General features: G+C 52.8%; 1 protein-coding gene across 1 annotated transcript in view; it reads right to left on the bottom strand.

Annotated features, from left to right (window-relative positions):
- KIRREL3 (kirre like nephrin family adhesion molecule 3) overlaps nt 1-22,542 on the bottom strand; it is a 452,863-nt gene that overhangs the window by 88,083 nt on the left and 342,238 nt on the right. The window contains exon 2 of the mRNA XM_016204456.2: nt 1,266-1,343. Within this exon, the coding sequence (XP_016059942.1) occupies nt 1,266-1,343 (78 nt within the window). The remainder of the gene's footprint in view (nt 1-1,265; nt 1,344-22,542) is intronic.

Here is a 22,542-nt window from a genome sequence, read left to right as displayed (position 1 = left end):
GCGCCCACAAATGAGAAGTTACTGCCCAGCGCTCTCAGGAAGGCCCTGCTGGGAGTGGAGGGGCTGGGCCGAGACAGAGAAGAGTCAGGGAGGGAGGCTGACTGGCAGGATGCAGAAAACACAGCCTCCAACGCTGGGAAGTGGCCTCTTGGGGCTGCTGCCTCCTTAGGCAGACAGGCAGCAAAGTGGGGGAGGTGATATTCCTTGCGCTGGCCTGACTCTCGTGGCACTGCCACCGTGATGGGTGCTGGTGACAAACCTCTAGCTGGCAAGGCATCGGGTTTGGGGAGGGTGTAGGTGTCATGGACTGTGGGTTGGAGGAGAGCCAGGTGAGCATAGGAAGCAAGCACTGGAACTGTGCGATGGCCCAACTCTGGGAATAGAGAAGGCACAGGTGAGTTGCTTCCCCCATGCCTGGCATGGAGCCCAGGGCCTCAGGAGGGGAGGGGCCCCTATCGCAGCAAGCTGGGCTGGTCGCAAGCCAGGGCTTCATTTGCCTGACTTGAATGAATAAATGGCATCCCCAGCCATTGTTTATCTACTTTTGAATCTTGACAAACAGTCTGTGGCATCTGATGGAAAGGGTTATTAGCTACACAGAGACAGATGGCTGGGGATGCAGGACTTGGCTCTTTATTACACCAGGCCTGTAAGTGACAGCACTCCTTCCATAGCCCGGCCTCCCTGTCAATGTCAATGCCCTTCCCTAGCTTCCTGTGACCCAGGCAAGCCTCAGAGGGAAGACTCAGTGCAAGAGGAGGGCAGCTGAGCAAGTGGGAGGCGGAGGGGAGCTGGAGCTGGAGAAGAGGGCAGGTCTCCAGGGGTAAGTCCTTTGAGGATAAAGACCGTCTTATTTTCCTTCCCTTTTCTCCCCAGTGCCTTATAAGGTGGTGTTCCCTCAACAGACATTTAAGAAATGAGAGCGACTGAGGAGGGAGGCATAGTGGTGTGGATTAGAAAAGATAGTGGAAGCAGGTTTAACTGTGCCGGGGGAGCGGGAAACAAAAATTAGGGAAGCGAGAGGAAGGGGAGGCACAGAGGGAGGGGAAAGATGGCTTCAAGGAAGGGCTTTGGAATCCGCATATTGTGCTCTGGCATTAGCGACCCCTCTCCACGTTACTGTGTAAATAGCTTCATGGGCATCGAACTGCTCTGCCCACTGTTCTTTCTAGATGTCCCAGGTTCCTTTCCTTGGCACTGGAGTTGTAGGGCACAGCTTCCTCCCTCCACATTACTCCTGAGAGGGTAGGTGGGGTCTCACTGACCTTCATTCATTCTCCGAAACTTGTCCTTGGCCATGTAGCCCAGCACCAGGCAGCATCCTCTCTTCTGAAGGCCCAGCTCTGGAAGAAAAACACAGGCAGGTGAGCCGGGTATGGGTCAGGGATCAGAGAACCTCCTTTGCAGGGCACGCGGTGCTTGCTGCTCGTATCAACAGGGCTGCTTATTTATTTCACAAACATTTACACAGCACTTACTATGGCCCAGGCATAATTTTAAGCTATAAATTCCATATCTGATGAGGTGCATACATTATCCATTCTTTTTTCAATCCTCACCTGAGGACATGCATAAAGAGAGGAAGGGAGGGAGGGAGAGAGAGGTGAGGCAGAAACATCGATGAGTTGCCTTCCATACGTGACAGGAGATTGAACCCACAACCCAGGTATGTGTCCTGACCAGGGATCGAATCAGCAACATTCCGAAGCACAGGATGACACTCAACCAACTGAGCCACTCTAGCTGGGCCCATTATTCATTTACACCACCCTCGTTTTCACATGTAATTTATAAGCAGTCAGAGATGGAAGAGCTAGTGGGTGGCAGAACCAAGGGTTTGAACCTAGGCAGTCTGGATCCAGAATCCTCACTTACAACCACTACTCGTAGGTTCATGAAGCCCAATATGTCCCAGGCTTGGGGACAACACCAAGATGATCCTGGTCAGGCCTGCGAGAGAAGAGGCGGAGTCCAGCAGCTGGTGCCCGGGATGGAACAGCGCAACCAGACAGAGTGTGACTCAACGGGATGGAGAAGTGATGGGTGAACTTGGAGGAAGGCACAGGGGTTTGAGGTAGAGATAGGGAGAGAGGGGTTTCTGGGGCCGGGGGTCCTGTGCATGCTTATGTTCAAGTACCATTTGCCACCATCATCAAGCACATCTGAGTTGTAGGCTCAGTGAGGAGCACTGGGGTTGGGGTGGCTAAGGGACACAAGACAGACTCTGGTGCCAAGGCCTGTGATGCAACTGGAAAACCAAGTTAGAACAACAATCCTAGGTAGCAAGTGCAAGAGAGAGTCTTTTCACAGCGTTTTTGTAAATCAGAGCCCGCTGTGTGTGAGCACCGGCCTGGAGGGCACCTGCCCCACAAGAAGTCGCGCTTTCCTCTCTGGTGTTCATCCTTGAATCCTGACTGGTCATAAACACTCTCTGGGCTCCGAAGCAATCCCATCCCCCGTTTCCCCTTGAACCCTACACCAACCCCACGAGATAGGCAGATGGGACCCTGCTCTGCACATGACACAGATGAGAATATTGAAATTCAAAGATGCTAAATGGCTTCCTGGGATTATTTTAGACTTCCCACCCTTGCCTGTTTGCTTAGAAGTCCTACAAATGTGACAATTGCCACAAACTGGGTCAATGATAAGGGGTATGATTTCCGGAAGATGGGATGTGACTGCACCCTCTCCTAGGCCTTGCCAGGCTTTCTGGGCACCCAGGCGCTCCTCCCTCTATCAGTTTCTCAGAGAATGAAGCTCCCACCGGGCGGTGTGTTGGAGCAACTTCTCCAAAAACACTGGGTGTTTCTAGGCCGTTAGAGCACAGGAAGGCTGGGCTCCTCCTTCCTACATCCCCATCTGCCTCTGGTTGCCCAGCGCCCCCTCCCTGAGCAGCAGGATGAAAGGGAACCCAGGGCCCGTCAGAGACAGAGGAGTCAAGCTCGGGGGCTCTTGCCCTAGAGAAAAACAAAGCGTGGTGGGTGGCAGCTGAATGCCATGGCCCAGGGAGGTCGCTAGCTTTGATCTCCTGATTCTTTAAAGGGGTTTATTGACTATCAGTAAAGAGCAGAGAGGCAGACCTGAGCATGCCTATCCAAAGGCACTCGCTTCTTTCCCTTTCCTTCCACGCTCCCTCATCTGAAGGCATGGCCAAACCGCCCTCACTTCAAACAGCCTTACATCTCAGGCGCCCAAATTGGCGATGTTAAGTTCCCTCATCCGAGGCCTTGGTTCTTTCTTCGGCGGCTCCTGCTCTGTCGAGGGCGTGTGGATCAAAGCCCCTTTGATGTTTACTTACTATATTTGTGGATTCGTTCTAACAACCACCTTCAAGAGGCACGGATGCAGTGTCAGGAGGGGGCTGGCGGAAGGACAAGCTGTGAGGAGGCTCTGAGCTCCCCTGAACAATGGCCCCTTGCCTGAGACTGTATTGAAACCTCAGCACGCTGACGACAGGCAGAGTCAGCCCGTCCATTATAAGTGGGAGCGACTGTTCACCATCAGAAAGATACAATTGCTGGCGATTCTTTTTATAGTTTCCAGTGACTTCTCAGGTCCATTGAAAGCATATCAGCAGTGGCTGCTAATGAGAAAGGGAGCCCAGGCTCCTGGACTGAGCCCAGGAGGAGACCACGGGAGCGCAGAGCATGGGGACAGATGGTGTTGGATGAATTTAGACCAATTTCCTGTTAGTCTTCCTGGAAAGTCCCTTAAATTCCCAGGGAAATGGGGGGGGCATAATTTTCCTAAAGATTTAGACAGCATGGACAACCTGTTGAATCCAGATTGTCCATGTTGGCCGTCTCTGCCACCCCAACTCAGCCCGTCCGATGTCAACATAATAGGTCCCCCCCGGAGTGATTGCGGGAGGAAAGGGGCTGCATGTGCAGCTATTTTAAGTCAGAGCCTCACTGACCAAGTTTGAATTTTGCAAATGACCGAGAAAAGAAGTTTTTAAAAACTTGATTAATAAAAGAAATGGATGGATGAGGCAATTTCTCAATGTATTTGGCTCATTTAATTTGACACGTGTGGGTTAGTCTTAATTATTTAGGCAGCTACGTTACAAGGCGCTAATAAGCACACTGCAGAAACTTACTAAGTGAGAGGCACTCTGGCTGAGTCTTTACGGAGACGTGGGGAGAAGCCACTGGGATCTTTGCAAAAACAAGCAGGTTGGAGGATGGGTGAAGTGAGGATTAACTAGCTGCCCATATATGACAATGTGGGATCTCTTCAGAGAGATTTGCCAGAGCTAATAAGAGGTCACTGGGTCCAAGTGAGGAGGTGCCAGCAGGGCTGAGATGGGGGAAGGGAGGAGAAGCTGGAACCCAGGTGAGAACCGGGGAAATAGGAACTAACTGCTTTGGCTTAGGGAGGTCCACCAGGCCAGACCAACCCGGCCCTTAGGGGAGAGATGATCCAATGTGACAGAAAGAGCAGAACCTTCACTTTGTGAGCTAGACAGCCTCCAGACTGCTACCTTCCTTGCCACATTGCACTGGGATGGAGTAGAGTCAGATCACAGATGCCCATTTTAGATCGGCAAGATGATGGCATCTCCTCCAACTGGACCGGGGGCTGCAGACATCGGCCGAGCACTTATCAGTAGCAGAACCATCAGATGCACCGAAGGTGTCCATGGAAAGTGATTGACATGAAACAAAGTGTCCTGGCTTAAAATAAAAGCTCACAGCAGAGAAGTGCAGGGTCCCCTGCAGAGGGGGTGTGTGGAGGGCACTGTCTGAGCAGAACAAAGGCTTAGGAAATACTGCTGAGCAAGGAAACATTTATTAGGCAAGAGCATGTTTCTAAGGGAGAAGGGAAGATTTCCTCCCAGGGGCTCCTGGCCTCTAGACTGTGAACAACAGAAAGTCTGCATTGTGCCTTTAAAACAAAAAACAAACAAACAACCTACCTCTGAGCCTCTGGTCCCAAGCACGTGCCTGCTGATTTAATGAGAGGGCCGACTAGAAAATATTGGGCAGTGATCAGTTTTCCTCTGCCCAGGTCAGAATGCAATCAGGTGGCTTAAATGTGGCACAGCGGATCGAGGTAGGGAAAGAGGGCGGGGGAATGAATGGAAGTTGTAATTCATTGGAACAGGAGTCTAGGAATCGTGAGACTTTCCTCCAAAGAGGGACAAAAGGCTCTATAAATGGAGCGGGTTTCCTTCAGTTTCAGAAGTGAGGGCGGGACTTTTTTCTAGCCTGAGGGTTTTTTAATTCTTATTAGTAATAACAGTGATACAGCGGTATTACTTCACATCTGCGAAATACTTATTTTCTCACGATGCTGTCATAGTCACTATCTCGTTAGACACAGCGGCCCTGTGATAGGCAAGGCAGGAATTAGTTCCCTCATTGTGGTTTCAGAATCTGAGGCTCAGAGAAGGAAAGTGACAATTCAAGGCCAAAGCGCTAGTTGGTAGTGGCGCTCAGGCTGGGAGCCAGGGCTGATTTCCAGCTCAGTTCCCAGGGGAGGTCTGGGATCCCAGGGCTGCCAATGCTGTGAATCATGACAGACCAGGAACACACCGCACAGAGCGGCAGTCCAGGCGGGGACAGGGGGCAGAACTGTGTCCTCCCAAAACCCCAAGTTGAAGTTCCAACCCCAGCACCTGAGAATGTGACTTTATTTGGAGATAGGCCCTTGACAGAGGTAATCAAGTTAAAGTGGCCGCTCAGTTGTGGTGCCTTGTCACAGCAGCCCTAACAACCAGGACAGACAGGAGGCCGAGAGGAACTGGTCTCACAAGGCCCGGTTAGTTCCACTGGCCACACTTCCTTGAAGCTGATCCCTTAGGTCCCAGAGCTGTCTGCAGGGACTCGCAGGACGGCATCCCATAACCGCTCAAAAGGCTCATCAGAGGGCACTAGCTGACCAGAGAGCAGCCAGTAGGGCTGACGAATGGGACAGTGGGGTTGGCGGGCACAAGTGACGATGGGAAGAGAGGAGGCGGAGAGGGAGGGCTGGCCATGTGCCTGCGCCCAGAGCCCTCCATGGCGATCTAGGATGCCTTTAGCGTTCCTGCTACCAGCGTGAGGGAGACGCTGGCCAGCGTAGTGCTCGCTTATTGCCCTAGCCAGAAACTGCTGAGCTCTGAGCAACTGTGGGTGGAGCTGGTGACAGTGGACATGTGCCAGCTCTTACTACCTCCCCACTTCCGAGGCGCTGGGAATGGAGAAACACTCTAGGAAGAGACAATGGACTGAGTGACAGTGGCGCAGGCAGAGAATGGGGCGAAGATGACTGCAGTGTCCTCAGTCAGGAAGACGGGAGGACAGTGGTGTCCGTGTCAGAAGCGGGTGATTGACAGCTGAGCCACTTAGGCCCCGGGGTGACGATGGTATATTTATTGACCTCTCCTGTTTGAGGTAATGGGGTTCCCAAGGGAGGGAGTCTTGGGTGATTATATGAGCAGGAGGCTAGGTCTGTAGAAACGCGTTTGTAACCAGTTTTACTGACCTTGGACAGTGAATGTCTTGGTCTAGAGACCGATTCATTACGTAACGAATTACACAAATCGCAGTCGGAGAGTATGGGTGGCCTCTGCCACAAGTGTTAGTGTCCCCTCCACTACCAGCATGTAATACAGGTGACAGGCCTACATCCAACCCAGGGACACTCATGGAGAGGCCACGGAGCGCTAGGCACCATGAGCAGGACAAAATGTGAAGGTGAGCATGCCTCCCCAGTGAGATTTTAACCCTGTCGGTGATGCACATACTTGTGAAAAGGTAAATACAAGTCAAGACAAGTAACAGTTCAGCAAGAGGTGTCATGAGGAATCTTGCCAGTTATTTCCACATGAATGGCAGTGATGGCTGTGAGTCCAGAGGAGGGAAGGGAGCTGCAGGTCGTGGGTGGCCCTCACCAGGGGCCTGGAAGGCTGGAGACAGGGCTGGGCTTTGCCCTTTGTTGGGTGTCCTGTCCAGCGGCCTCTCTCCCAGGCGGTTGTCCAGGATGCCTCACGGAAGGAGGTTGGAGTCTCATGCTTGGAGAGCTCTCACCTTGACTCTGCTAAACTGCTTTCTTCATTCGATCTGCCTAGTCCTGTTTGCAGCATAATTATTCACATCCCGGGCAATAAGGCTGCCCATAAGTCATGCAAAGATCAGTTTTCTGATCGACGTCTGTGCTACAGAGGCCTAGAGACATGAAGCAAAGTTTCGCCAGTCCCGACTAGCACCAGTGCACAGCTCTGGCCCTCTAGGACAAGTAGTCAATGTTTAATAGCCCAATAATACCTGTTTCATAATTGTTGAATCTCATTGCTCGCTACTTGTAAGTTTATTAAAGGAACCATAAACTTTACATTGTTGTAAAGACATAATTGCTATTTCATTGCTTATTTAATATGAGTTAATTATATTAGAACTAAGTTTTTCCCTGTTCATATTAAGTATCAATTAGTTGTTTTAAACTATTGATTTGTATTTAATTAACTGTGCTATTACATACCAATTAAATTCTTGTAAGAGAAACGCGAAACAGCTGTGATCTTAAATTATGTTTTACAATTAACGAATTACGTGAAAAGCTGATGTTGAGTTATCTTGTTTTAGGAAGAGTTGAGAATCATTGTGATAGTTTCCCAAAGTTTCTGGGGCCACCAGCCCATCTTCACCAGCTCCTGCTTCAGACACCTGATGGAACTCACCTTGCAGCTTCCTACAGCAACACCAAGGACAGCATTGGGGCGGCCCTTTGCCAGCTGTGCCATTTCTTGGCTGGCATAACCCTGTTCACAGCATGCAAGGCAGGTAGTGTATTGGGAGGTCCTCACCCTGATTGTGATGCTAGTGGCCCCAAATCCCATGCGCCTGCAGGAAATCTGGTGTCCAAATGGTCACCAGCCTCTGGTTTCTCCAAACTTCTGCTCCACTGGCCCAAGTCTATATGTCACGGGCACGAAAAAGACAGTGGACATGTGCTGAGCAGCACTGGGCATTCTACTCTACTCATCTTGTTTCACCCTCACACAGACCCTATGAAGATAGGTATTGTAATTCTTGTCTTTATAAAGAAATGGACATTTCAGAAGGGTGAGGAGTTTGCCCAGTGTCCTTCAGCTGTGATGTAAATAAATCTTGGTGCACACTGTGTGCCTGACTCCATGCCTGGTCCACACAGGTGCCTGCCCTCAGCATTGCCTGGGGTCTTTCTCCCAACTGATTAATTACTTGGAATTCCAACGTGGCCACCACTGACCCAGAATGTGACCTTCTTCTGGACCACTTGCAGGGCCCAAGCTTGGCAGAGCTATATACCCCTCTGCACAGTGGAATTGGACACATTCCCCCCCCCCCCCGCCCCCCCCTCAGGCTGGGAACAGCCCAGCCTCCCCTCCACTGGCTGGTCGCACCAAGGGCTCACCTACCTGGGGCCAGGCTCACTTAATTTACCATCACAATTAAGTTGCATTTACTGATTGCTTATGATTTATTAGTCTCTAGACTAAGCACTTTGCATATATTATGTTATTCAATCATAAAATCCTACAAGGTAATTACCATTATTATTCCTGTTTGCTAGAAGAGGAAACTGCGACTCCAAAGGATTAAATAACTCACTGAGGGTCATGCAGCTGTAAGTGTGGGGGCCAGTAAAATGGATTATAGACGCAGTTCCTTGGACTTCTGGTATGATCTCTGTGAGGCGCAGGGGTCGGGGGGTGTGATGATGTCAGTTGAAGAATTTTCTGGGAAATAGTTTTATCACATGGACATCAGATTTAAGGTGGGGACTGTGACAGAGGGGCAGGACCAGGAAGGCCATTCCTGCACCCCGCCTGTCAGCAGTTACTTATCCTGTGAGGAGCAGGGACTGCTGAAGGCCATCCACCTGGAAGGCTCTTAGACTTCCCCTGAGGGGAAGTTGGAAGTTGGTGATTAATGTTTGAATGGGGCCAGATGTTCAACAGCTGTGTGTCCGGCTCTCAGAGAGGCCCCGTCTGGTATAGCCAGGCAGAAAGAGACCATCTCTGTTGTCTTTTCTAGGAGGGTCAATAGAGTCCCCCAAAACTGAGACTGAGAGGATAGGAGGCCCACCAACCCCCCACTTCCACCCCCACCCCACCCCTGCAGTTCTCTTGGGGCCCAGATCTTTGGGGCGGCAGAGACCCAATAAGAGGCTATAAACAAGGTTGACTTGTGGATTTAATTTTCATGCAGATCTGTGAAGCTGTGGATTATTAGCCCCAAAGCCCAGGCGAGGCTCAGGGAAGCTGAGTGGTCTTTCTGAAGTCACACAGCTGGGAAGTGGAGGAGCCAGGATTATAGCCCAGGCCCGTTAGATCCCAGAGCCCAGGCTGTGCCCTTCTGCCAGGATGCAGTCTGGATGCTGTACATACAGCCAGGTGACCCATAGAGACACCAGTGGGAGCAAGGGGACCATGGGCATTCACAGGGTGCTGGCCAATGGGGTCGCAGGCATTGCTGCCAGGTGGCCGGGGCACTGAGAAGCTGCAGTGGGAGAAAGGATGGTCCCTGGGGGTGGCCAGATTTCCAGGGCCACACAAGGCTTCTGCCTCTGCCCCAGTGGCAAGGAGGGGCATGAGTGGGGGGTCTGGAGAAGCCCAGCAGAGAAGGCAGGGACCCTGCTGTCCCCTATTCCTGAGACCCTCCTCGCCTCGCACACCCCATTAGAACTCTGCATCTCGTAATTAAATCGAATCTGCCAGTTACCTCTCAGCAAGGTGGCAATTCAAGCTCAATGGAGGCTTTCTTTGTTTACGTTTATTTATTTATTTAGTAAGTGTTTATCTAGCAATTCACGGAGCTCCTGGATCCCCTGCCCATTGTTTCTTTTACCTTCAGAAAGAAGGATGCACAGATGCAGTCTCTCCCACTTAGTGTGGGGGTCAGGAGGGGAGGGGGCAAGGACAGCAGGGAGCTCCGGTCAGGGGACGCCTCTAAGAGAGGGGGAGGGTGCATGGCACAGGCTGGGTCCATCTCATGTTCTTGCCCAAGATACCTTATGGAAGGACAGTCCACTAGTTCCAGAAAGTTCCATGGAAGCCCCCTGCTGGACAGGAGGCCTCATCCCGAGGGACCGGAGCATGGGTCAGAGAACATAGGTGCGTCAGCAGCTAAAACACCTGTATTCTTAGAAACACCATCAAATACATTTCTCTTTGAACCTCACTACATCCGAGATGGTCTGGAGGTGGGCCCAGGGGAGGGGAGAGGTCTCATGACTTCCCCAGCTGGTAATCGCTGAGCTGGGACTTGACCACAAGGCTCAGGGTAAAACCAAGCCTCCCAACCTCCCCCACAGCCCCAGATCCAAGCTGGCAGGCCCAGCATCCGAAATCAAAGCGCCTTTCTTCTCTTTAATGATAACCTTCTGGGGGAGAGGGTGGGAAGGGGAGCTGGAGAGTTTTGATTAAGGAATCAGCCTTAAACAGGTCCAGGGAAGGAATCCTGGACCAGCAGCCCTCGCTTCATAAGGACTCGAAAGTTTACGCACAGGAGGCCAGCCCAGCGGTGGGCTGATTGCTAACAGGCAATCACGAGGCCAGCTCAGCCGAGGTGAGCCCCGAGAGGTGACCGCATTTGGGGCCATGCGACTGGGCAGCCCCACCAGAGCGGAGGCTGAGGCTGACAGGGTGGAATGAGAGGGGGCGAGTAGGCACATCCTCGCTGTTCTGGTGGGAGAGTGGGAAGGCATTCAGCTCCAGCTGATGCCTTAGACAATCTCCCCTGAAGAGAAAACTATTGATTCACCCCCTCTCTCCTTGCGTCCCTGCCCCCCCAACCTTGGTGGGTCGTTTGCGGACTGTTTGCTAGTTCCTGGAGCAGGCGTGCCTGGTACCACGAAAGACCCGGCCAGTGCTGAGCTCTCCGGCTCTCTTCTGGCGCATGGAGCTCACAAGGCCTCAGTGCACGTGGGAGGTGGGGGTCCATGTGCTTCTGTGACCTGTTTCCCCATAAGAAACCATCAGGGACCTTGGCTCAGGCTCCAGCCAGGCCACAGGGGATGCCATAGCAATGTGAAGGAGGCTGGAGGCCCAGGCCTGAACAGCAGGAGGATTTGCAACTCTTGTTAATTTGGAGAAGGTTCTCTGGCTGTAGGATACGGCGAGGTGGCCTGGTCTAAGACTGGGAGGGTCCCTTCTCCTGATTGGGGCCGCAGGGAAGGTGGGCTGCCGTGCATAAAGAGACAGTAGAGGCCCAGTACTCTGGGGACCAGCCAGTTCCCAGAGGCAGAGCCTCTGGCTGCGGGGACCTGGCTGTCCCCTCTTCTCCGTGCTCCCTGCCAGAGTAGAGCTGTGGCATCTGCTAGGGGCCAAGTTCCTGGTAGGGTATCAGTGATCCTGGGCCCTGCTGGAAGCTGCCCTGTCTGGGGCAGATGCTGGCCTGGCTCTGCTCTAATTAGCTGGGTGACCTTGGGTGAGTCACCTACTCTTTCTGGGCCTCCATTTCCTCATTTGCAAAATAGAGAGTTTGAACTAGGGCAGGCAACTTAACCTGGAGTCTGAGGACCTCTAGGGGACCTCAATTGGGGGTTCTTACACGCTTATGAATTTGCTTACAAAGCTGAGTGAGTATGCATTTTTCTAGGGAGAGACAGTGGTCTTCACATATTCTCAAAGGGGCTGATTCCTTCCTCCCCCTTTGCCCCAGACTATAAGTTCTCACCAAAAGGGTCACTAAGATACCTCTAGCTTGGAGGCTTGTTGAGTCCGAAGGCCTCCCCGCCATTGATGACTGTGGTTCAGCAATGAAGCCCACTGCAGGGAACTGAGGGCCCAGGAAGGGCTCAAGCTACTTTTGACCACAGCATTTTTTAATGAGTGTCAGCAGCTCTGTGGGATGAGTAATTTCAGCCCCAGCCCCTGGCTTAGCACCAAGGCCCTCCTGCCTGCTTCCTTCTGTCACCCTAACTGGGGGCACTGAGCTCACCCAGGGCGAGGCTTCCCCTTTATTTGGGGGCTAGAGGAGGAACCCTGGGTTCTGGATAGGCTGCCTGGGGATGACTCCACAGGTCATTGAAGAATTGCCAAGGTAGCCATCTATTCAGTTCTGACATTATCTGCACTAGATTAACCCACGCTTCTATGTGTATTTTCTTACGCCTCTGGCCTTGTGTACATATTTGATTTTGTGCATTAATCAGAAATGTCAGAGGATGTTAGATGCGAAAGGGAACTTAGAAATCACCCCGTTCAACTTTGGACAGGGGAAGAGACCGGTGTTCAGAGAAGGGAGGTGATCTGCCCAGAGCCACCAGGGGCAGAGCCATGTCTTCCCCATTCTGGCAGCACCCTGAATGGCAAGGATGATCACTTACCCCCTAACCACCTTCCTCCCCAGTCTTGTTTCCTGACCACAAGGCCACTCATGAATGGTTCTGAGAACATGCCGTGTTGATTCCAGTTCTGTACCAGGCATTCCTGCACTCCTCTCAAACATCTCACTCCCCTTAGTTCAAGACCCTCCTCGGAAGTGCCTTCTTTCACCCGTCCGTGCACTGGGCACCCCTCCTCTGGACTCCCTCATGCCTCTCACACACCTTTGCCATGAGACATCCTATGGATGCAACGATGGTTTATAATCTTTGGCTCTACCCCTGCAGACTGCGATGAGGGCCATCTATGTAGATCTTCGCATCTCTACTACCTAGTACAGAGCCTGGCATGGTAGGCACTTGATAAATATTTACAGGGGATGCGTGGGGCTGGGACAGTCTACCCTTATGTCTGACAGATTGCCAATTTATTTGGCACCTTAGGTCTCTTTCAAACCTTGGGGCCAAGGTGAGGGCTCAGGTCTGAGAGGGTGCCGGCCCCTGTGGGCTGGATATGAGGTGAGCAGTGAGTGTCTTGCATGTGTGAGTGTGGGGGGCATGTGGGGATGCTGCTCTTCTGTGCGGGCCGTGGGGATGCTGCTCTCCTGTGCGGGCCCTGGGGAAGGGGCTGCACTGAGGCGCACACGGCTCTGAATCTGCCTCCCCCACTGGAGAGCTCTCTGAAAGTGGCGCCAAACTGTTCATGCCCAGTGGGCTTTGGGCCCCTGGCTCAGCACAAGCCCTGCTCCTGAAACTGTAAATGTCCCAGCCTCTCGTCTCACAATGGGTCTGGGATTATCAACTCTGAGAAGGAAAGGACAGCCATGTGCGTGAGCAGATTCCTACCCTGTGAGACACTTTGCTCACACTCTCTCTTTTTATCTTCACCACACCTGGGGACAGGAAGGGATCCGCATTTGACGTGTGACGATGCTGAGGATCAGCAAAGTGGCAAGACTGTCTGAGGCCACACAGCAGGGAGCAGTGGGACCCGAGGCCTGTGCTCTGTCTCCAACTCGGGCCACCTCCACGAAGCACTACCCAGGGCAGGGCTCTGTGGCTGAGCCTGCCTGTGACTCTGAGCGTTCTCCCTCTTGCCAGCCGCTGCTAGACCCAGAGGATGGACAGGTGGAGACTAAAGCATGACCGCAGGGTAGCCTCCCATGATCCCCACCGAGCGCTGCTAAGGATTTACCACGTGGGAGGGTAGTTAGCGCCCAAACACAGGCGAGTGTAAAATCCAATTTCTTAAATTCCTCCCAGGTCGGGGAGTTCAGGCTGCACCGAGTTCCGACTTCCTCAGGAGCTCAGGCTGCAGCTCCCCGTTTCCCTAACTTCTCCTGCTTGTTGTCTGAGCGTTTATCCCCCTGATTTAGTTTTTAGATTTCCACTGGGCCTCCCCTCGGCAGAGCGCTCCGTGCCCCCAGGACCTGCTCTCTCATTTAACCAGTAGCTTCTCCCATGAACAAGGTGGGAGCAGATCAAGCGGGGAGGCAGCGGGAGAGAACCGGACAGAGTGCGAGGGACAGGGGCAGAGAAAAAAGGGCAGTGCTGGCTTTTGCCCTGCACCGGGGTGGGGTGCGACCCTCCCTGAGCAGGATGGCGTGTGTCTTTCTCTACATCTGGGTTTGTACCTGGGTCTGGACAGGCCTCGCAGTTACAACCACTGGTAACCTTTGTCCTCAAACACCCCCTGCTCCCATGGCTGCCAACCTCCCTCCACCACAGTATTATGGTTATATGCCAATGTGCCTGATTGTCTTCTTGGATTGGAAGGTCATTGGAAATAGGGGCTATGTCACCCTTTTTTTACGTGGCACTTGTCGCTGTGACTGGTCTACAGTAGGAGCTTGATACATGCTGACTGGGCCAGCCACTGGACAGAAGCTGGATGTGTAGGGACGCACCGGACTCATTTCTGCCCTCCAGAGGCCCCATCGCTGGGGTACAGGATGCTCACACAAAGGGCAACCCACAGCCACTGCCACGGGCCTGGCCAGGAAGTCTTCACGGAGGAGGTGGGACTAGAGCCGGGCCACATGCGATGCTGGGGACTGGTCAATACATTTAATGGAGAGCTTTCCCAGGCCAGCTCTGTGGCTCCAGGCACTCATACACTGCCCTCCTTGAGGGTCTCCCACAGGGAAGGGGCTGGCACGGTTTCCATGCTCCCTGCAGCAGCAGGGCCCTGTCTTCCCCTCTGAGTCCAGGAGGGAAGCAGCAGCTTGACTTTCTGACCTGAGGGAACTTCCACCCCCATCTGGCCGTGATCTAATGCAAGAGTCTCCTCTTGAGCCAGGATTAGGTCTCAGAATCAGAGTAAGACCCTAACATCTACATGGAGAGCCTCTGGTGTCCTGATGAGGCAGGGACAGGAACGGCCAGAGAAGGGGTGGACGCTCACTGAGCACCTCCTGGCTCCCTAGTCACACAAGGCAGGCACTCATAGTCCCATTTTACAGACGGGGAAACAGACACTCCCGGGTGTTAACAACCTGCCCAAGGTCTCATAGCTCAGTGGCAGTGGGGTTGGTTGCCAAGCCTGGCCCCTCCCTTTATCTGGTCCCTGTGTCTTCATCTGGGCTTCAAGCTTCTCATCTCTCCAGTGAGGAGGGGGACTCTCAAGTGAGCCCCCTGCTCAGCCGGGACCAGGGTTCCTCTCCCACGGCTGCCTGCTCTGAGGCCAGGCGGCTCCGCTTGCCAGCAGCCCCAGTGGGGGCTTTGCCAGCCTCGCTAAGCCCTGGTTTGTGTTCTGCCTTTGGTGTTTTATGAGAGTCGGGATTGGCACGCACTCCCCTGATGCTGCCGGAAGCCATAATCCAGACACGGTTGGAGGGTTTAGTGCAAATCCTCGGCTACAGCAGCAGAAAGCGAATGGCGGAGCAAGGATTTCAGCAGATGCAAAGCTGCCCATGTACCTCCAAACCCAGGACGCTGGGCGGGGACAGCTGAGAGGCAGGGGGATGCCTCGGCTCCAGGTCTCCCTGAGGTCTCTGGGGTCTTTCCAGGCCTAAAGCTCCTGAGGACGGCAGGGGCAGGTCCCCAAGGTTCCCCTCTGCACTGGTATCAGCCTGTCCAGCCGTCCACACTTCCTGCAGTCACACTCATTTTCCTATGAAGTCACAGAAGTAGGGCTATTCTTATTTCTGATAAATGGTTCAGACAGCCTAAGTGAGTTGTCTAAAGTTACACAACCAGTGAATGACAGAGCGGAACCGCTCATTATGGACAGGGGGGTACTGCGACCTTTTCCCATCTCTCCTGGGCCCCACACCAGCCAGTCATCATCACGGAAAACTCCCCATCAGTCCACCTGATGACCTGGCCCTCCGCCCACTGTGTGCTCCCAGCACCCCTCCATCTGACATTTGGCCTGTGGTCACAGCCCCTCCTGCTGTCCTCAGCTGGTCGTGGACTCCTTCAGAGCCCAGGGAGTCGTGGTTACAGGGACAACATGCCCTGCTCTGGGCTCACCAGCAGATCTAGGGCAAAAATTTATCTTTCTAGAATGAGGTTTTCCATTTCTGAGACCCTGAAACCTCCAGATTTGCCAAACTGCAAACCTTCTCAGCCCAGGATAGCCGAGATCATGGCCAAGGCTAAGCTGCTAAGGTCCCCCCTTCCCCTGAGCACATCAGTGATAACAGGTCTGTCCAGAGCCCTAGTAGCTAGGACATGGCCTAACACCCGGAGCTTCTCTCTCCCTGTTGGAACAAACACACGAAGTAGCCCAGAATCATGAACATAGTGTGTGTTGTGCAGCTAGACAGTCCTGGCTTCCAGTCCCTGCTCCACCACCCAGTAATTGTACAACCCCAGACAGACGCTGAGCTCCTCTCTGAGCCTGCTTCCTTCTTTGTAAATGGAAATAATTCCACCCACCTCAAAGAGCTGCCTTGGGGATGAATGAGAACAAGCACTTAGCACAGTGCCTGGCACGCAGGAGGGAGGTCCTGCCACCTCGCCTGGCCCCCTTCTCACATTGGAGAGGGACAGGCCTCGGCTGTCAGGTAGGGAGGCTGCCTCCAGCGGGTCCCTGCTGAGAAAGCTGCCTGAGATGGCAGCCTTTGAGAAGGCATTACGGGCCACTGTTTTAATCAATACTGTATTATTTCCTCTGCGGCATCCAGCCCCGTGTTTACTATGTGTAAATAGGGGTTTCGATGATGTGAACGTGTTAGTTTAGTGTAGCTGACATTCGGCGTGTGCAATCTGGTGGCTGCCCCTCAGGACCTTCAGGAAAATGAAATGAAGTCCCCACCACAAAGCTGTCCTTAGGAGTGAAATTTGAGAATACAACACGCCTGACGCATGAGTGCAGACGTGGGCTGTGTGCTTGAGTGAGGAAAAGAAATAATAGACCTGGGCCCTGGGAGCACAGGCCATCTACTGGGGAGAGGGTGCTCAAGGCTGGGGGCCCGGAAGTAAGGTGTTGGGATTTTCATCTCTTTGCTGGACAGATCTAGGTCCGGTACAAGGCCTCTCCGTGGTCCGGCCATCTCCTGGTGATGTCCTCCACTCCTGCGGTGCCTGGAACTCATCCAAGCCCATCCTTTCTGACAGCTGCTCTCGTGCTCCCGGATTCTCAGATGGTCCCTTTCTTCCCTCCTGATACACAGCCCCCAGGGCTCTGAAAATCCACCCTGTGTGTGTTTCTCTGGCTTGGCCCCAGGCCCATGAACTTGGTCCTGCCTGCTGCCCAGACAGGCAGGGTAGAGCAAAGGGCTTTCCCAAGTTTTCCACGTGCCCTTAACTTTCCTCTCACGCGAGGATGCTCAGAGTAACAGGTGTCGGCGCGACCGGCCCCTCTCCCTTCATCCCATCGGACCAGAGCCCAAGCAGGAGGGATGCTGCTCCAACTTGGGAAGAGCCTCCTTACCAGGACATCAATGAAACGGGCAGCTGGATGCCACTGCTCTGCGTGTCTCACAGCCAGCGGGCCAGGCCCCAGTGATGGCCATTTAACTCAGCAGCGTCAGCCAGCAAACACATTTGGACTCATTTGCGTAGCTCTCCTCAGTGCATCGTGGGGGAACTAACCCTTACCAGGCAGTCTGTGGACTCCTGTCATCGGGATGCGCTTCCCCCCTGTTTTAGCAGAGAACTGGGGAGGAAACTGCTTGATATTTCACCTTCATGCCAATGGCAAGGAGGGCTCGAGGGAGGGGCCTGTGAGAACGTGAGAAATCAGCCCTGCGTGCAGCGCCTCCCGCCTGTCTGTGCACCTGCCCTTGCTGTTTGTCCAGCTCTGGGGGTGCATCTCCCGGAAGGTGCTATATGAGTGTAAACAGCCGCGACCCATTACGCTCCGTCTGTGTGTCTTAAACCTTCTGCATGAAAGGTGACTGGATCAGGGTGTCTGGTTCCCCTGGCCTGAGAGATGGGAGGGAGGTGGTTTTTTGGGCAAATAAATATGATCTCATAAACCCTGGCAGAATTCCATCTGAGTGATGGCTGTCTGCCTTCCTGATTCCCTCAGCGGCTAGCAACGGGAATATTATTCTTTACTTCCTCTCTTTAAAAACAAGCTCTATTGGCAGGCGACACTCAGCCCAGGACCCCTCCCCAGGGGGCCGCATTTCCAGGATGGGATGAGAAGGTTGGGGTCAGATTATGGGGCACTTTTGGGAAAACAGGCCAGACGTTTGGCTGGGAAAAGGCAGCCGAGGATCTTGAATCAAGAGGCCTCGAGGTTCACGCGTCCTGGTGCACAAGGCACGCAGAGCCCAGATCGATGACAATCACATTGCTTAGCGCTGCCGTTTCCCGGGCCTCAATCACTGCGGAGTAACTAGGTAGCTGGGCAGGCCAGCTGGAGCCGGCATTCTCGCAAGTACAAGGCTGTCCTGCCGAGCCCCCTGCTGTGAATGAGTTGGGGGTCTGTTTTCAGGCTTCTCTGCGCACATGGGCCCCGCCTCCTTGAAGTATGTAACCCCCCTTTCACTTTGCTTGTTATTCAATATTTATAACAACACAAATTCAAGCAGCAGGTATCGTTACTCTCCATTTTATAAACCTGAAAACGGGCGCTCGAAGAGATGAGTTAGATAACTGGCTCAGGGTCACACAAGACACATAGCAGAAGTGGGAGTTGAACTTGAACTCCAGCCCTTAACGATGCCATGTGAAGCTTCGTCATCTTTCCTGGGCCGTGAGGACGTTGGCGCTATTGAGTAGCTATTACCAGGTGGTGCAGGGGAGGCCCTGGGCCAGCGGCTAGGCTGTGGGCTCACTCACGTGGCCACTGATGTGAGGGGGCTCACAGGTGGGCATGTGGTCAGGGCGGGTAACACCTGGCCGAGCTCACAGAGAAGATTTGAGGCATGTATGTGGTTGGGTGATGGGCAGAGCAGAGTGCAAATGCTCCGGATCTTGGATTCATCCAATGAATATTTATCGAGCACCCCTGTGGCGCGGCTTAGGGACACACCTGTGAGCAAGACAGAGTCCCTGCCCTCGAGAAGCTGGTGGTCCAGGGGGGGAAACAAGTGCATAGACAGTTATGATACACTGTGTGATGAATGATCTAATGAGAAGTCCAGGGCACCCTGATGATGGGCAGGGACAGTCACCAGCCAGACATTCATGGGGACATCAACTGAAACAAGCAGATGAACTGCTGAGTGTTGCAGACTAAGGACATGGCACGTGTAAAGCCCAGGAAGCTGGAAGACCTCAGGTGACAGCATATCCAGTCTGGACTAGAGCATGCTACAGGGAGTGTTGTGGGGCGAGTGGCTGGGAGGCGAGCAGAGAGCAGTAGCAAAGCCCAGCTGGGGCCTTCGGTTGTGCATGAAGGGGAAGCTGGAGAAACACCCCTAGTTGAGCAGATAGCACCAACCCCTGAATCAAAGCCCCGGCCATTTCTATCTCACGGGAGGACTGGAAACTGGGAGATATTCATTTAACATATCTGCCTTCTGAATGGCTTTTACTTTTTACTAAATTGAAACTGCAGTACAATATATGTGAATGATTAGGCTGTGTAATACATTCCTGCAAATTTAGATTAGGAATGATTATGACTTAAGTAAAAAAGTTGAACACAATTCTCATTGCCATCTGTCTTTTCTTTTCGGTGTTCATGGGGGTAAGTGAATGCAGGGAATGAATGACTCGCTGGAGAGACAGGGGCTGGGTGCAGGGAGGGGCTGAGGTCCACCTTTGGAGGCTTCAAAGAAGGAAGGAGAAGTTGACATAAGAAGGTGTGGGATCTGCAGTGCAGGGAGAGAGCCCTGGGACAGGAGGCAGATCTGGGATAGAGGTGCCTGCCTCCAGGGGCTCTGGCTGGGGACAATATTTCTCTTCTGTTCCTTGTGACAACAGGGGCAACAGACAACACAGTGGCAGATGAAGGGCCTGCCAAGCCCCCAGAGCTGGAGGAGTGTGGGCTGCGGCTGCGGCCGTGGCGGCCTGAGAGAGGCACGCCCTGCCCTCCGACTCCCCCAGGACTCAGGCGCTGTGGCTGTTTGGTCCAGGACCAGTGTCACTCTGTCCAAGGAAGCAGGGCATGGCAGCCGCCTAGCCATGCCCAGGCAGGGGCGGGCATCAGCCAGGCTGCCCATGGCTCTGGGTCTTACGCGCTTAGGCACCTGAGAAGCACCATGGAGAGTGAGCTGGCACCCACCAGGGCCTAGTTAGTGTGCCAGCACCTTGCTGAGCGCTTGCCCCTCTTCACAGCCCTGGGGAGCAGCTACTCTTGGTTTCAAAGGAGGGGGAAAAAAATGCAGGGGGGTTGAGTGATCTGCGCTTGGTCACACAGTTCGTTAAGTGGCCGTGCTGGATTAGAACGCCCATGCTTCTGAATTCAAAGCACATGCACTCTTTCTGGCACCCTGGAGCCTGCGTGGTGTGAACACTCCCTTACGTCCCAGCCTCAGGTTCCTGACCAGGGCACCAGTCACTGATGCTGCATCTCAACCCCTGCGTCCTGCCACCTCACCTAACCTTGCCCATGTCCTCGCCTCTACCGGACTGGGCTGGCCCTGTCCCAGTGCCCCACTGCTGGCTGAGGTGCCTCCTCCTAGGGGTGGGAACTCCCCAAATACCAGCCAGGGCTCAACCACAGCAGAGATATCCTTGGGGTACCTATATTAATACAAATACAAATAGGAATACTCATACTGGTTATATTTGTTGAGCACTTATTGCATCTCGAATGTGAACACAGAAAGCTGACTCCTGAGATCTGCGTTTTTAACCAGTACATGTCCTGCTCCTTTCTCACATGGCATGGCCCTTAGACCTAAACCACCCTGGCACTCTCTGTTAATGTCCCCTTTCAAGCCAGTTTCTAAAACTGAACTCAACATTCCAGCTGTGGCCTGACCGAGCAAAGCCCAGGGATGTCACTTCCCTGTGTTTCGCACAACATTTTGCAATGCACCCAGTCTAAGATTGCACTCACATTTTTGGCCCCCAAGTCTCAGGGTTGCCAACTGTTAGGCTTTTCAGCCAGTCCTGAGTCCTCAGGTCTTCCAGAAATGAGCCACATGGGTAAACCTTTTTCGTTGCCCTCTGGGGCGGCCGAAGGCTGCAGCCCAGCTCTCCCCCTCCTTCGCAGGCTGCCCTGGCTCTGCTGTGGCGCTGTGACCACTCAAGATGACAGAGAACTTGGGCTCCGGCGAGGAGGGGGCTGCTTGCCGGTGAAGCGGCCTGTGAAGGTCACTGCCACTGCTTGCTGAGCAATCTGTCCCCATTTCAGCCTCAGTGGGAAAGTGATGGAGGTTGTAATTAGGGCCTGAGCTGTGCCTGTGGGGGCTGCTGCCCCGGCTCAAGGAGGCTGGGGACACAGACAGTTGTCTGTCCTCCGAGGAGAAGGGGGGCCTGTGACTGCTTGCCCAGGGTAAGGAGACTTTCGGACCTGGAAGCTGCAAGGCCCCGCTCATTCCAGGGCCTGTGAAGGTGGGAGTGGGGGTGCGGAGAGTGAAATGCGGATGAAGTGAGGCGGGAACTATGCCTAGAAAATCTGTGAAGGTGTAACACCGGCTCTGTTGCACTCTTGTCTTCCTAGCTTAGGTCTCCACTGGTCCCCTGGCCCCACCTTGGTATCTGGGAGCCCAGGCTTCTCAGGACCCCTCTGCTGGGCACCCTCCCTAGGTCTTCCTTCCCTGTTCTCTCTGCTTATCTCACCCACAGTTTCTTTGTCCTGTGTGTCCCATTTAGCCCCACTCCCTCCAGGACTTGCCTTATTAAGAGGCGATCTGATGCACTAATGGGGTGTTAAGGAGTGAAAGTGTAACAACTGGCTGGAGGCTGTAACCAGCCACAACCAAGGGCATAAATACTTCAGCAGAACTCCTTAACCTGAAGGCATAATCTGGAAGGGAGGTGCAGTAAAACCTCGATATCAGGGACTAGGGTGAGGGGGGCGTCCATTAAAGCCAAAAGTCCATTTTATATGCTAAAGTAGGTTTTCCAAATGCGCATGTTAAAAAATTGACAAATTAATTAGTTTATCTGTTTTTACTTATGTAGACATGTTTGTTTAATTAAAATTAAGTATGTATGAAAAGTTTAATTTCACAGAAAAGTTTTCTATATGTATTACTATAATTTTAAATTTATACTGAATAGGTCTAGTAAATGTGTGCACTCACCAGTCACCTCGAGTAAACAAATACACATGGCTGGGGCGTGGCTTAGCCCACGCGGGAGCATCGGGGACATGCGTTAAAACTGCAGCAGAAAGTCATACCTCCGGACAACAGAACCAACTACCTCGAGGTGAGGTGTCATCACGTGCTAATTATTCCCTGAACATTGTTTATAAGTGGTGATTCCTGGACTTAAATATGTAGACTATAGTTGTAGATATGTAATATTTATTTATGTCAGTGAAATTACTACAGTGTTTTTTCCAACATATGGCCTATCCGCTAAAATTTGTTAACAATAACAATGAATTAGTAACAAAAAATTAACCTGTTAATTTAATTGTAAACAAATCTTGGTTAAAAGCATTTAAAAATTGACAGGGTGTTAATTTTCACATATGACATACGGGCCAGAAATTTTGTCTGTTAAATGTAAAGTCTGTTAAATCGAGGTCTGCACAGTTGAGGGTTTACTGTTGTTTGGGTAGGGGAAGCCCTAGCTGGTCACACCATGGGGCATTCCTTCCCTAGTAACCAGGACTTCACAGTGTTCCAGGCACTCTCGCTGCTCCTCATGACAATGCCTGAGGTTGATGGGGTGGAGACTTTTCTTATAATAGGGAAATGGAAGTGCAGAGAGGTTCTGTGT

Source organism: Miniopterus natalensis, chromosome 20, assembly GCF_054644295.1.
Source record: "Miniopterus natalensis isolate mMinNat1 chromosome 20, mMinNat1.hap1, whole genome shotgun sequence".
In the NCBI taxonomy this organism is placed as follows: domain Eukaryota; kingdom Metazoa; phylum Chordata; class Mammalia; order Chiroptera; family Miniopteridae; genus Miniopterus; species Miniopterus natalensis.
Note: the sequence above shows the minus strand (reverse complement) of the source record. Positions and strands in the feature narration are given on the sequence as shown.